This window comes from Asparagus officinalis, chromosome 8, assembly GCF_001876935.1.
Source record: "Asparagus officinalis chromosome 8, Aspof.V1, whole genome shotgun sequence".
NCBI lineage: Eukaryota > Viridiplantae > Streptophyta > Magnoliopsida > Asparagales > Asparagaceae > Asparagus > Asparagus officinalis.
The window spans coordinates 114,421,159-114,436,287 of NC_033801.1; the positions used below are offsets into that span (position 1 = coordinate 114,421,159).

The 15,129-nt window shown below is 39.6% G+C and overlaps 3 protein-coding genes across 3 annotated transcripts; 1 reads left to right on the forward strand and 2 right to left on the reverse strand.

The window, feature by feature from the left end:
- On the forward strand, positions 248-901 carry LOC109851339. Its single transcript, XM_020421421.1, has one exon. The coding sequence runs from the start codon at positions 418-420 to the stop codon at positions 814-816; it is 399 nt and encodes a 132-aa protein (XP_020277010.1). The 5' UTR covers positions 248-417; the 3' UTR covers positions 817-901.
- Positions 2,088-6,014, reverse strand: LOC109851338 (lysM domain-containing GPI-anchored protein 1-like). The gene is made up of 5 exons (XM_020421420.1): positions 5,129-6,014; positions 4,142-4,259; positions 3,887-4,048; positions 3,765-3,796; positions 2,088-2,527 (listed from the first exon to the last, which is right to left on the reverse strand). Exons 1-5 carry the CDS (start codon positions 5,796-5,798, stop codon positions 2,244-2,246), a joined length of 1,266 nt encoding a protein of 421 aa, XP_020277009.1. The 5' UTR covers positions 5,799-6,014; the 3' UTR covers positions 2,088-2,243.
- LOC109822037 (transmembrane emp24 domain-containing protein p24delta3-like) lies at positions 7,088-13,168 on the reverse strand. The gene is made up of 4 exons (XM_020388196.1): positions 12,872-13,168; positions 8,720-8,929; positions 7,602-7,678; positions 7,088-7,518 (listed from the first exon to the last, which is right to left on the reverse strand). The coding sequence occupies exons 1-4, from the start codon at positions 13,064-13,066 to the stop codon at positions 7,374-7,376; spliced, it is 627 nt and encodes a 208-aa protein (XP_020243785.1). The 5' UTR covers positions 13,067-13,168; the 3' UTR covers positions 7,088-7,373.

Sequence of the window (15,129 nt, forward strand, 5' to 3'; positions counted from 1 at the left end):
CTTCCCTGATTATCGTTTCAACGGAGCTCATGTGTTAATTAGTCTATTTCGGTGCGAAAATAGATAGATGATGCTACATCATTCAGCTATGCATCTGTTGCCATCATCAGTGACCTACGTCAGAATTCAGCCCTCCATTGAAGAAGAAGAGGCAGAAGATACTACATAAAAAAGTACAAAACATCTTATTACACGTCCACCCTTGAATAGAGAAAAAGAGAAGACATTTGCAAGTGGGAGGGGCACGAAAGGAGAGCAACACATGCAAAACTTTACAACTAATCCTACCCTATCACGCTATCAACATTTTCGTCAACTGCAACATCGAATCTAATAATCAAAGCTTGGGAAGAAAAGCAAAGAAAGTATAATTAAAGCAAAAAAGCTAAACCAAAACCAAAGAAAAATCTCAAAACGATGGAGTCCCTCCTCTCCCAGCTCTCCCTCCTCGCCAACGAAGCCCTCAACGACAAAAACTTCGACCCCTCGCGCATCGAACAACTCCTCGCCCTCTTCGAGTATGAAGCACGCAATTCATTGTCGACCGTAGAGGCGGAGCATCAGAAGACAGCAGAAGAAGCGGAGGCAGAAATGAAGGAGGCCGAAGCCTACCTCAACTCCCAGTTGGACGATGCGACCGATGAATTCCACCGATCTTGCGAAGAAGTCGAGAGATCGTCGGAGATGGGGAGGGTGATTGGGTCCGGGGTTGGTCGTGCTTCGGACAAGTATATGGATGCTGCGCTCGCTTCGGCGATGGCGAGTATGAAGTCGGCGGTTGATGGTGCTAAGCTCAGCAAGGTTCATCCGAATTAAGTGATTTTGTATGTTTGAAGTTTACATGTGTTTCGTTAACGCGTGCGATGAATAAAATTTGCAGCCAAACTTTCCTCAGGGTAAAGTTAATTGATGTGATTCACATCCCTTTGGGATGGTTATCTGTTGATGCGTCCTCTCTACTAGGGTAGGGGTGGTAACGATCGAATCGAATACTAAAGTGTTCGTATTTGTATTTGTTTAAACTTATCGAATTCGAATGCGGACTCTGATATTTATATATCTAGTTTTTCAAATTCGAACTCGAATACTTGTTATTTGATAAATATTCATGAATATTCACGAATACTTATCGAATATCAAAGTATATTTATTCCGCTAAACAATTTAATTTTAAAATAATATTAACATTCATAAATAAAAATAATTCATTTATAATATATGATGTCTATATATATTTAAATCAAAATTTTAATTAGAAAACAAGCTTAAGATTATTTAAGTTTTAAAACCAGTATATAAAACTTAAATAGAAATAGTAAAGAGTTAAAAATATGACATTATATGTGTTGGACACAACCCTAGGAAAAACGCAGAGGTATTTATAAACCCTACTCTCTAGTCACTACTTGTCGCATAAGGCAAATGTTATCAACACGAATACTTTTGACAAATAATTACCAACCAAATGTTATCAAGAATACTTGTCGCATAAGGCAAATGTTATCAAAAGTATATAAAACTTAAGTATCAAACTATTTGGTAGTTATTTGTTTCATTTCCACCCTTACTCTCTAGTCACTACTTGTTGCATAAGGCAAATGTTATCAACACGAATACTTTTGATATATTAAAGTCTCTTTCTCCGACAATGGCAAATGGAGGATTCTCCCTGTCCCTTGCTCTATTATTTGAAATTTGGAAGGACATGGGAACATATTGTTTTCAGATAGAATGTGAAAATCCAGTAGAAAATTGATTACATGTGTCCAAAAAAAAATATTTTTTAATCCCCACCCACGAAATTGGTTAATTTTACAATACCCTTGGATCATTTGGTGGCTTATACATAATCACCTAATTTTTTTTTCCTTTTTAAAGATCTTGCAAACCCTCCGAAACTAAAGTTTTTTTTTTTTTCCTTTTTTAAGATCTTGTAAACCCTTCGAAACTATGAAGTGTCTCACAATAGGCTAATTTTAAATTTTCCTCACAAGATTCCTCATCTAATTAAAATATTCTCGAGAGACCAAACCCCAAATAGGAGGAAGCACATTGCCTGCAAACAGCATATGACTAAATTCAAGTAGAACTCGAAAAATAGGTACACATTTCAATTCTAACTAAAATTCAGATAAAAAAGAGATGCACCATTTCAATTCTAACTACAAGTTCTGATGCGACAAAAACACTGAAAATAAGGGCCACAGTCATACTCATCAAACAAAACCAAATCATCCCCCCACTTACAACAGCCATTCAAGAAGCAAAAACAGAATAAACACGAAACCAAAGCGAAATAATGGATCAATATCAGAAGAAAGTGCCGCTGCATTACTTCCTGAAATACTTCCTGCAGGACCATTTGCTGAAGAAACACCAGGCATCACAAAGCCTCCGGGCGCTGACGCCTTTGGTGATGGCATTAAACCACCTGATTCTGCTGCCACAGGAGCTGGTGCTGGTGCAAGAAATGGCTCGGGGGTTACTTCGGTTGGTGGGGGTATGACTGCAGGAAACTGATGCACCGCTGTACAAATCAAATACACGAAATGAACAATTACAAACATACTATCAACCGAAACATTGATAACACAAAATTAAGTAAGGATTAAAGAAGATATACATCTTGTACTATTGAGGTAGAAACACTTATAAACTATTTTATTAGCACTTACATCCACTGAATCCATCCACTGAATCTCAAATGAGGTTATGTTTCCACGCTCAATTTAGAGGGTGTTAGAAGATATTCTATGATTTGTCGCCTTCAGTAGTTCGATTCCAGATTCGATGTATTAGTAAAATATGGGTAGCTCTCTATTCAGGACTTTCCTTTATTATTCTTCCTTTTCTTATTAGTGACTTTCGTTTACAAATATTCTACAAGCTGTGCAAGTATGGGCATTACCCTCTTCTTCATAATCAATGAGAGATAAAAAGTTTCTTCTCGACAAGGTGCATAAGCATGGCGTATTATTAGGGGTAACCATATCCCGTATCCGTGATATATCCATAACTGTATCCACTAGGACACAGATATGATTACTAGAATCTATAACCGATAGGATGGATATGGATATGGTTACTAGAATCCGTAACCGATAGGATATAATTACATATATGGTTATATAATGGAAGATCCGGATCCGGATCCGAAATATCCAAATATATGTTGATCATACAATTGCAATTGTTTTAATATTTAGATACATGGATTTGAGATAAAATTCGATGGTCAAGAGTTTTAATCTTAGCTTTTCAGATATAATAAACACGTTAATGAACTCTCTTGTGTCATAGGAACTAAATATTTTCTGGTTTTGTCATATCCGTTTTTTATCCGCATATATATTCGTATCCGTATTCGATTTTGGCGGATATGTTTATAAGTTTTTCTTACCGAGGCACATCCTTATCAATATCCATATCCGTGATCGATAAGCGGATATGAATAGGGTAAGTATCATATCCGAGCCGTATCTAGACCAAATGCACCCTTATGTATTATCCACTTGTTCATAATCAATGAGAAATATATAAAAAATCTTTTCCCCACTTATTTCAAAGGAAGGCAATTTAGTCTTTTTTCCAGTTAAACAGAAGGCAAACAGTAAGTTATTGTCACGTGATTCCCACGTTATATCTCAACTAAATGTGGGACAATAATATTGTTGGTAGTCTAGTGGTTGTAAGTGATAATAAAAAAGTAGAGGTATAAATCTTACAGTACAGGAGGCACATCTGCACTTAAAACCTTAATTTACCTGGACATCGAGGCTGAAGGGTTGTGGATAGCCTACAATAAGTAGCAAAATTAGAATTCAGTGGATATATTCATGATGAGTATGAAGAAAAGTAGCGTTAATTCAATGAGAAGCAAGCTTACGTAGTAACAATGGTTCCATTAACAAAGCCACCATATGAACAAGAAGTGACATTGCAACCGGCACTGGTGGATTGAGAGGTAATATTCCCCAGCATTAGATTGCTATTCCTACATTGCATGCTCGAACAAGATGCGGATAAAGAAGCTGGCATGCAGTACAAACTGCAAAAAGTCAACAGTCCAATGAGTCAGTAAAACTAAAGAGAGAAATTAAAACCAAGTAGGCAAAGTGATATGAGAAATCGAGTTGTATACTTGAGATCTCCAGGGCCACAACTACATTGGACACAGTGATCAGCAGTGATCGCATAACTTCCATTTGCAACAACCAAGCCAGAATCTGAGGCATAACTTGGGAACTTTGACGTGCAAGCTACAACATGCAAAAATAATAAAGCAAAAATAAGAAGCCTATCTAACTCCCAAACACTTGCTCAAATCGAGTGAAGTCAAAACTATGAAACCAAGAACTAAAAGTCATGTTCTAAGATCATCATTGTACCCAAGACATAAACTGAGTGTTTATACGAAGAAACACAACAATTAATCGAATAACAATAACCACATTGGTTGAATATATCAAGAATTGAACAGCTACCCAAAGCCAGCAGGTCTAGAATCCCTAGCGTGTTGTGTTAAATTCTCCTATTCATCACAACTCTCTCATTCAACAATCTTGCGATTTAGCAGTAGAGTATTCGCCAATCAATTTCGGGAAGCTACAAAGATTTTAGTCCCAAGAGGAAAGATGCTGGAAAAAGAAAGAGCTTTTCGTCCCTCCTTATCACAACTTCTCATGCCACAGTCTCGGTCCTTGGCATTTGGGGGCTTAACAAGGTGCTAAGCTTCACGCACTTCCTGGAGCTTGACACAGGATTATCAAAAGAACAATCTCAAAGCCACATTGTTCTAAATGCAATAGGCAAGAAAGCCAGAACAATCTTGGGCGCACCATAACAAGCTGGGTTACTTGCCCTTTTAATACCTAAAACTTATCTTTTTCTGTAACTTTGACATCTGAAAATCCTATTTTGACAACGCGATGCCCCAAAGGCCCTAAATTTGGTAAGAAATTTCGCTTGTCATTCACTTTTCCCATGTTGATATGCTCGAACAAAAATTAGCATCCATTCTTTTGCAGACACCAAATTGCCAAAGTCAAATCTTCAGCGTATTAAAAGTTAAAGCAAGCTGAAACTTTACGGAATTAAACTCCAAACAACCCTAAAAACAAGCACTCGCCTGGGAGAGGGATGGCAACGATGTCGCCGGCCTTGACAACGGGACTCCCCAGACCATTAACATTCATGATATCCGACACCGTCGTATCGTACCTCGCCGCGATCCCGGGCACCGTGTCCGCCGGCTGCACCACATAGCTGAGGTAAACGGCTGGCAAGAAGCTGTCGGTGTTGTTGAAGCAAGTGCAGGGCAGCGGGATCACGAGGCTCTGCCCGACCTCGAGCGAGGCGTCGGGGTCAGCATCGGCCATCGAGTTCGCGTCCCGGATTTGCTCGGGCGAGGTCAGGCCGGAGAAAATTGAGGAAGCTATCAAAGAGAGGGTGTCGGAGGGGCGGTGCGGTAGCGGGTGGGAGAGGGAGCGGCGGAGGCCGTCGGAGGCAGGAGCAGGAGGCGGGGACGCGAGGAAGAGGCGGGTGGAGGATGCGTTGCGACGCCGGGGAGCGGGATGATGGAGTTGGACGGCAGAGCGAGGGAGAAGGGGTCCGACCTGGAAGAGGCGGCACTCGGAGATCTTGAGGTCGGTGTAGAGGGTGTAGCCGACGAGGGAGGTGCACGCGTCGGAGCCGGAGCAGGGCTCGATGGTTGATTTTGAGTGGGAAAGGGGAGCGAGGGAGAGGGTTGTGAGGAGGAGGAGGAGGAGGAAGAGGAGCGAGGGTTCGATGCCCTCCATTGATGAGAGAGAAAGAAAGAATTGGGGGTGATTAGGGTTTCTCTCTCTCTCTCTCTCTCTCTCTCTGGCCTCTTCTGATTTTGCTTTCGATTCACCGTGGAACGCTTCGCTTTGTTCGAGGCAGAGAGAGAGAGAGAGAGAGAGAGAAAAGGGGGAGGAGGGAGTGAAGTGGAGTACAGACAGCACTTGGATGGTTTCTTTTTTGTTGCGTTGGAATTGCCGACTGGGAGTCTGGGGCTCGCTTTTTTCCTTATTTTAGTTTAATTTTTCTAAGTTTTAAAGTAGATTCGGAGGAGCTCGAGGGCGATTATCACCGTCTGATTACGTTGATTGTTATTATAGTATAATTACTTTTAAAAAGAAAACAGAGTGGCACTTAATTGAAGATTCTCTGTAGGACCGCCTCCTTGTGTTTTATTTCGAGTGTAAATTAAGAATGGGAGTAATCCATAGGAGCGGTGATTAGTACTTGATTTAGAATCAGCTACTAGGTAAATCAATAAAATAATGTTAGAGGCACACCACCCACCACAATCCCAACCACACTCTCCCCTCTCATTGCTACAGTAAACCGGGCCCCACATGGGATTTTAAATTTTTTAAAATCTCATGTGGAGCCCGGTTTACTGTAGCAATGAGAGGGGGGGTGTGATTAGGGTTGTGGTGGGTGGTGTGCCCCTAACACCACTCAAATCAATAATTGTTAAATAAGATAGCGGTCTTTTAACTATTTTTTGATAATCGGGAGTATACAAATTTCTTATTGAGCCTACATTGCTACAAAGATCGTAAGATTAATCTGTTTGTCGCTATTTTAATCTCTTTTATGGTAAGACTGACTTTAAAGTTTAAACCCGCGCTCAAAGAGTCTGCTTTGATCTAAACCAGTTTAGCTCTGAAGTGGAAGCAAAACAATCTTAACCCCAGATAAACCATACTCCAGATGTTTATCAAACTAGGTTTAATGCGGAACCACTGTTTTCCATTATACTGATTTAAGGAGAGTTGCTAAATGGACCTTTACCTTATGTAGTAAAATAAAACTTAATAAATATAAATATATTACAAAATACATAAAAAAAACTATAGAGAAGAAAAGGGCAGGGAAAAAATGGAGTAATATATGTAACTTTGGGATATCAATTGAGGTGGGAACTTGTTACCTCTAAAGATTTGGTGGTCATACTTCAATTTTGAGCTAAGTTCAAACCAAATAAAAAAGATGAAATTGTCGGGGCGTATAAACATTTAGACGTGGTTATATGAATGCATCGTTCATGCCCATGAGATTTAAGATGGTTCAGACTACAAAAGTGCATCGCATGAATGAAAATTAATGGTCTATTGGACTTGAATGTGGCATGCTACTCTATTCTATGAATGTGTCCACAGTCTAATCCAAATCCTGTTCTTAACAAAGATTCACCAGCCTCCACCAGATTTAGCTACAGCTGACTTATGAGCTACAACAACTGGACAAGCATAATCTTAACTCCTGAAACAGTAAAATACAGGCTACAGCAAATCCTCACATGTATAAAAATGAAAACAAGGCTAAGCGAGCCATTAAATTGACTAGATGAGCTTCTTCTTCCTAAAGAATGTCTTGAGGTGCCACAATTGCAAGATCGAAACCACAACGCAAACGCCAAGGGACATGATACTGAACCATGCGACCCTCGCATTTGTTCTCTCGCTCACTATCCTCATCTCTGCTTCCCTGCGGCACCACAAGTCAAAGAAATTATTAATACCAATCAAAAAATTGAAATGCAAAAGAAATCAAATGAATCGTCATTGTACCTGTCCTTGAGATACAACAGATTATCGTGGATCGCTTGCACTGCTGCCTCCAATTTTGTCAGTTCAAGCTCAACACCCTACAAGGATGCCCATTCACACAATTATGAACATTACATGCAGGAAAGGAGGTTAAAAAGCACTTACATACCTTATTGTTTACATTACTTTGCACTTATAGACCCCATCTTTTTCTTTCTTGACATTTAAAATACCCTATTGTTGTTTAGAGTAGGACACTACTATCTCCTCTTAGATAAACATTAGACTATTGTCATTAAACGTTAAAATATTTCCCTAAAATTTCCATGTGCCTTGCACATGATAGAAGTTGATCAAATTATACCCTTAAAAGTTGGTAGTTTCAACTACAACCTCATCATAAACCCTATTTTCTCCCACTTACAGTGAGGTTGGATAGGATTTTTCCAAGGTGGGAAGGGCTGGGATGGTTACAATGCTAACCTCAAATATTGTGTTTTGATAAAATTCTTATTTAGTAAGGGAAAGGGAAGGAATTGTCAAAAAGTAGCAAACTCACTCACTTTCTTGACCCGCCTAAAGTGGATGGATAGGGAGGGGAGGAGTTGATTTTAAGTGAATTGAACCCCTCTCTTCCTGTTTTCTACTCGAAACAAACAGAAATTATTTTCATCACACTCCCTCCCTCTCTACCCACTAATTGTCTATCCAAACACAATTAGTTCTATCACACTCCCTTCCTCTCTTTTCCCTCCTCTTGGGTCTAGTTCAATCGGCCCCCTCCTCCACCCTCTTCTCTATCCAAACCCACCTTTGAAAGTTTGTCCAAAATTAGTTTTTACTCATGCTTTTAGTTGATTCAACCAATTTTAACGATATAATTAACCAACATCCACCACATTCAAGTGGTATAGAAATTTTTAGGACACTATTCCTGCGTTTAACGGGAACACCAACGTTTAACTAAAAGAAGGTACTAAAGTTAAAAGACCATAGGGTATTTAAATGTTAAGAAAAGAAGGTAGGATATATAGGTGAAAGTCATGTAAAATATAAAGTAAGTGATATTTACTGAATAATCGAATTTAGAGCTGCTATAAAGGTGTTTCCACTTTTGTGGGTGTAATTGAAGAGCTGACCTCAAGCTTCTCTTTTCTAGCAACAGAATCCCAGTCCTTTGCAGCAATTCCAATCTTCCAATCCAGATTAACACTTGCTCCTACACCTTTGTCAGCGCTATCAATCCAGAAACAGGCAAGATAGTTACCAGGCTCTGTGGTTGTGAAAGCAAACTGGTCACTCTTGACATTTTCTTTGTGATGAAGTGTGTTTCCATATGGTGATGTCACCTGCAAGAAAAGAAGATCAGAAGTTCATTCTCTCGTTCCTCTAGTCAAAAATCTATAACAAAGTGTTAATCCATTTCATTGTCTTACCTACTCGCTCTCTCGTTCCTCTGGTCAAAAATTTATATCAAAGTGTTAACTAATTTGATTGTCTTATCCACTCGCTTTTCTCTCATTCCACTGCCTATGGTGCAGGCAACATACAACTCCCAAAATAAAACAAAGATTTTCCTTTCTTATTAGGGTGCAACTTTACAAGTGGACTGCCTAACTATCACCATGTAAGAAGAATATTCAACATGAAGCGTTGTGGGGTCAGTGTATCAATCTCATATACAGGTTAGAAAGGCCACCCCTCAAATTTGAAGACTTCCTCAGGTAAAAAAATATATTGTATCAGTAAAAAAAGGGAGTTTTATTGTCAGCTGAGCAATACTCTTTCCGCAAACATGTTGTATGTATCCAGTATTAATGATATGAGAGTATGCAATGAAAAGGGATAAAGCATTTAAAAGGAGCAAGAAGTTGTCTACAAGCCAATATCTCGCTCTCTCTTCCCACTTCTAAAGGGAGAAAAGTATCCACCACACAAAAGCAGACAAAAACACATCCCACATAAAAGCATAGAACAAAACCCAAAACCAACACATCTAAAGGATAGTTATCCAGAAGAAAGTATTTCTCATAGTGAATTGTTTGGATTGAAAATCTTAGGAAGAAAATAATATTGAATTGCAAGTCTACAACATGCACAGAGTTTACCTCAGTGCAAGTACAAGCCAAAACTAAGACCATGGTCAGGTCTCTTACCAACAAGATATGCAAAAAAATGGTATCCAGATACTCTTCTAAGACTGACACCAGCTCTATGTTCGTTGATCTGACATCACACATAAATTGGCATGGATACTTGAGGCTTAAACATTCTCAGATACATAATTAGAGCGTGCCTGACTTATATAGTGTTTATCTTCATACACATATCCTAAAGCCTCTTATGGTAGACAATGAAGTGGCTTGAAAATTCCAAGCCATCCAGTGTTCAAAATGATGATATACCTGTTTGGCATCAACACACGGTACTTTAACAGTTCAAGCATGCCAATCTATCAGTCCACTTGTTTGGCTCAAAATCTAGACTGGTGGAAAGAATAAACTCCAAGATGTGTATTATGTTAAGTGTTAACGATTAAAACACATCTTTTGACATGAAACCCTTTCCTCCACCGAGAACTACAGTTGAACTCTAAAAAAAACCATCCACCCCCTAGTTTAGTGATCAGTTAGGTTTTACATTGCAAGCACCAGTCCAACTGTACGATTCGGGTTTGCATGTCACCTGGCATAGGCACTTGGTTCAATCAATGTTACAGAAGACGCTAGGCGGACTAACCATTCAAGCCGGGGCCTAGCGCCTAGGCGTATGCCTAGGAGGCACCTAGGCGTTTGCCTAGGTCTAGGTGGGTGTTCGCAGAGAGCTGCGGAGGTGGGTGTCGACGGCTGCAGAGGTGTTGGTGGGTGTCCGAAGAGGCGAGAGGAGGCGAGGAGGTGGAAGAGCAGACGGGGGGATAGGGGTGATCGGGAAGAGGCGGGTAGGTGCAGAGATGCTTGTGGGTGTCAAAAGAGGTGGAAGGTGGAGAAGGAGGCGGTGGGAGAGAAGGCATCAAGAGGCGAGGCGCAAGAGAGGACTCGGAGGATAGGCGAGAGTTGCGGAGTGGTGAGTGTCGGTTAGGCTGGCTAAAGGTGTTGTGGGTGTCCGCGAAGAGGCCCGGAAGGCGAGGAGGTGGAGAGGAGGCGGCGGGTATAGGGGTGATCGGAAGAGACGGGTAGTGCGCGAGATGCTTGTGGGTGTCAAAAGAGGCAGGAGGTGGAAGAAGGAGGCGGCGAGAGGAGGCATCAAGAGGCGAGGCGGCAGTAGAGACTCAGAGGATAGGGAGAGCTGTGAAGGTGAGTGGTCCGCCGGCTGCAGATGAAGAGCAACACGAGAGAGAAAGATAGGGTTTAGATTTAAATGAAGCGGCTCAAGTATGGTTATAGATTCGGGTTTTTTTTTTGGGGGGGTGGGGGGTGGGGGAGGGCCTGGGCGTGTAACTGAAATTGTTTTTCTTTTTCTTTTCCATTTTTTAAAAAGCTAGGCGGTCCGCCTACGCGGACCACCTAGCCTTACGCACGGAACCTAGGCGCCGTCTAGGTGGGACGCCACCTAGATTGACGCTCCGACCAAATCTAGGTGGCAATGGGTCCGTCTACGCCGAGGCAGATGCCAGGCCGGCTTTTTTACAACATTAGGTTCAATTACCAAGAGCTCCCATACAAGGAATGGCTGTTTCATGAAATTATAAATGACTAACTCTTGTGTTTAGTTTAACTGTTGATTCTCATCCAATCCACTAAACAGGAAGTTCATCTTCAACTGGACTAGCCAAAAAGTTGAGCCAGTCCAGGAACTCACATAATGAGTTTACCATATTTGTAGAATATGGATTTTTTTTACTTTTTTAATAAGCAGGGAAAACACCAAAGCCTTCACCCCAAATTTCTAAGACCACCTGCATGAATCTAGTTTTCTCATTCATTTCTATTAAGGGTCACCTCCTTCGTTAAGATAACGATTCTTGAATCCTTCTTAATTGCCTCCAACCAAGTTCATTGAGGTCTATCACTAGTTCTCTATGCCCATCAATTATAATCTTATCATTTTTTCTCTAACTGGTGCATTAAGTGGTCTCCTTCATACATAACAGAACCATCTAAATCAGTTTATCTCTCGTTTTATCCTCAATGGGTGCAACACCTAATCTCCTACAATTGCACCCATTTTCTATCATATCTTCCGGCATGTATCCACAGGACCTATTGTGGCATTCAAAGTTCTACTGCACTCATTTTTTATACATGCTAACCTGTAGAACACTGTTGGTCTTATAGTTGTCCTACAAAATTTTCCCTTCTGTATGGATTGTTAATCACTACAACAAATTTTTTTGCTTCTACACTGAGATGTAATATTCAAATTTGATCACACATCAAACAACAACCGATACTACTATGAGTATTGCAATTCCAAAATCATTAGCAAAAGCCTTCCGCCCGGGTATCATATCAGTAATATTTTTCAAGAGTTCATTTGTAGCAAGATGGAACTAAAGGACGAGAACATCATTGCTTATTTAAGCATATGCAGATGCAAAAGCAGAAATTTCAAAAATTAGACACTAAACTGAACAGGTTACCCATGTGGGATTAACTTGGCAAAGCGAATTAAGTACCAGTCAGGTAAACCAGAAACTACTGTCCTTAATAAAATTTGCCACTGTTGCCAATTATTTTGCACCATGCCTCTGATGTATCCTCAGGCGTATCAATTCCATCTGATTTCTAATTTATCCATTTGCTTACATTCTAAATGTCTAAACATCTTGTACTTAAATCTTACATACTGTACAGTAAAAGCCAAAACATACATAATAAACAATAAGTTGCTGCAAAACAAATGCCATATAGATTGTGATAAGTGGATTTCCGAAGTAAGGGTTCTTTGCACTTTAATACCCAAAGTTTCATCCTTTCTCACCTTTGATGCTTTGAACTCCAAATTTGACAATTTAACACCCCAAAGTCCGAAAAGATTCAAGTCAATTTGGTTCGATACCAAGTATAGAAAAGTGAACGAGAAACAAATTCCCCTACTAATTTCATCCTTTTTCCAGTTTAGACAAAGCGAGCAACAAGGTTCAGGGCTTTAGGCTATCAAAACTTTCAGTTGGGGTTATCAAATTGTCAAAGATAGAACTTTAGGGCGTCTAAATTTGATCTAAACCAACGTGTAAAGCATGTGAAAGAGAGGCTAGATCGGTGTTTTAGATCAGGAATCGAACTCTAAAGCTGCAGATCTGAAATTTCCTCGTTTAGATAAAAATGATGATGATCGGTCGATGATGGTACCTTGGCGGCGATGGTGATGGTGGAGTGAGTCTGGCCCTCGTAGATGACGGAGTAATCGGCGAGGACGACGACGTTGGGCTGGATCTCCTCCGATACGCACTTCGTACCGGTCGGTGGCAGATCGAGCCACACGGCGTCCGCGGTCAACGCCGACAGAAAGAGCAGCAGATGGAGGATCTTCGTCTTGGTCTTCATCGGATTCACCGCCCCTTCTCTCTCTGAAAAGAAATTTTTTTTGACGACCAGCAAGTGACTGTTATTGAAAATTGGGGGTCTTTTCTATTGAGCAGGTGAACGGGAGAGGAGTCAATAGTATCGGGGTTTTATTTTGGACAAATTTTGAAAATCAACCCATTTTAAAAACAAATTTGTAAAAATTAAGCTATTTATAACATATTTGTCTAAATCGACCCGTTTCAACCAGAAATTGAGTCGATTTTGACCCAAAAACTTACAAAACTTCACGGTCCCGTGAAGTCCCATGAAGTTTTGTTACCTTGGTTTTGACAAATATATTATAAATGGGTCGGTTTTTACAAATTTTTTATAAATAAGTCAATTTTTAAAATTTGCCCTTTTATTTTTGACGGCTAATTTTGATCCCATGCCAACAAGATTTCACTAGGGCAGAAAATTTTAAAATAAATTCATTGGACAATTTATTTATAAAAATCTATGCAATCCATTTTAATTTATAAAAATCAATCCGGTTTTAGTCAGGTCAGCTGTGTTGGCTAGGTAGGTTTATTAAAAAACGCTCTTTTCTAATTAATTAGGTTTGGCAATCCCGTTGAATTAGAAGATGGCTAAATTTGACAGGTTCCCAATGTCGAGGTTGCCAACTCCTACTATTTTGAACTATGCTCAAAGTAGTAGGAGTTGACAACCCCGACTGGCGACTATTATGAACTAAGTTCGAAATAGCCAGAATTGCCAAACCTGATAATTTTTAAGGGATCCATTTTGAAACCCCGCAAGTTTTAAATTTTGGCTAAGCGTGCATAATAGATAGGGTTGGTAATGACCACAATGTTTGGTGATTGGGAAAAGTCTAATGCTGACACTTTCTCAATATCTTGATGTCATCAAAAGAAACAACTCTGAAACTAAATACAAACTTATAACCAAAGTGATTCGTCCAAGAGTTGAGGAGTTCATGTTTGTGCTATACACACATAACCAAAATTTTGAACTTAAGGGATTTTCAAAACGAGTCCCTGCAAAATAGTCAGTGTTGTCAATCCCTACTATTTTGAACATCGGTCAACAACCCGACTATTTTGAACATAGAGGGCGTTCCCTACCCGGTTAATTTTAACTATCTTCTAATTGAACGGGGTTGCCAACCCCGATTAATTAAAAAAGATCGTTTATAAAAAATCGACATGGTTTCAGCCAGCGCTGCCGACGTGGCTAAATTTAAGTCGATTTTCATAATAAATAAAAATAAATTGGGTGGATTTTTATAAATAAATTGTTAAATGGGCTTATTTTTATAAGTAAAATTTTAATGTGTTTATTTTAAAATTTTCTCCTTTCATTAGGTTACACAGACTATTGTGCTGCAATATTTTGTTCTAGTCGCTCAAATGTTCAATCATTCCACACTAGACCTTCATCTATACTATTATATTGAAAACTTAGTAAGGGTAAGAAAAAATTGAAGAGCATGAACAAATTATTCTTCATTTCACTAAAGACATAAGATAAATTTGGCCATTTCAAATAAAGTTTAAAAATGTAAAAATTAAAAGTACTTTTTTTGCGTAAGGTCAAAAATCATTGAGTCGTTGCGCATCATAAATCATTTCAATACAAATTTAAAAATAAAATGATGTAATCACAATAATTAAAAAAATGTACTACTCAAGAGAATTTTCATGTCAAATTTAACTTTCAACAATTTATCTAATAATATAGTTTCTGAAAGGCAAAATGGCCAAATTGGTATATTTGTTAGAGGCTTGGTGACATGTTGGTGTATTTTCTTTTAGTTTTGTCAAATTGGTATAAATTTTCGACTCCAGCGCCATATAGACCTTAAATTTGGCCGGAGTTACTATTCCGACCAGGGCTGATGAGATTTTTTTGTAAAAAACCCCTCATCAAATACAATTTCCTGCTCCTAACCCCCCCCCCCCCCCCCTTTCCCTCCTCCTTCTCATCCTCTTCCTCCTCCTCATCCTCTTCAACCTCCCCCTCTTCCTCCCTCCGATGTCGACCGGCGGCGCACGGATCTTCGACGACCTAATACCCGG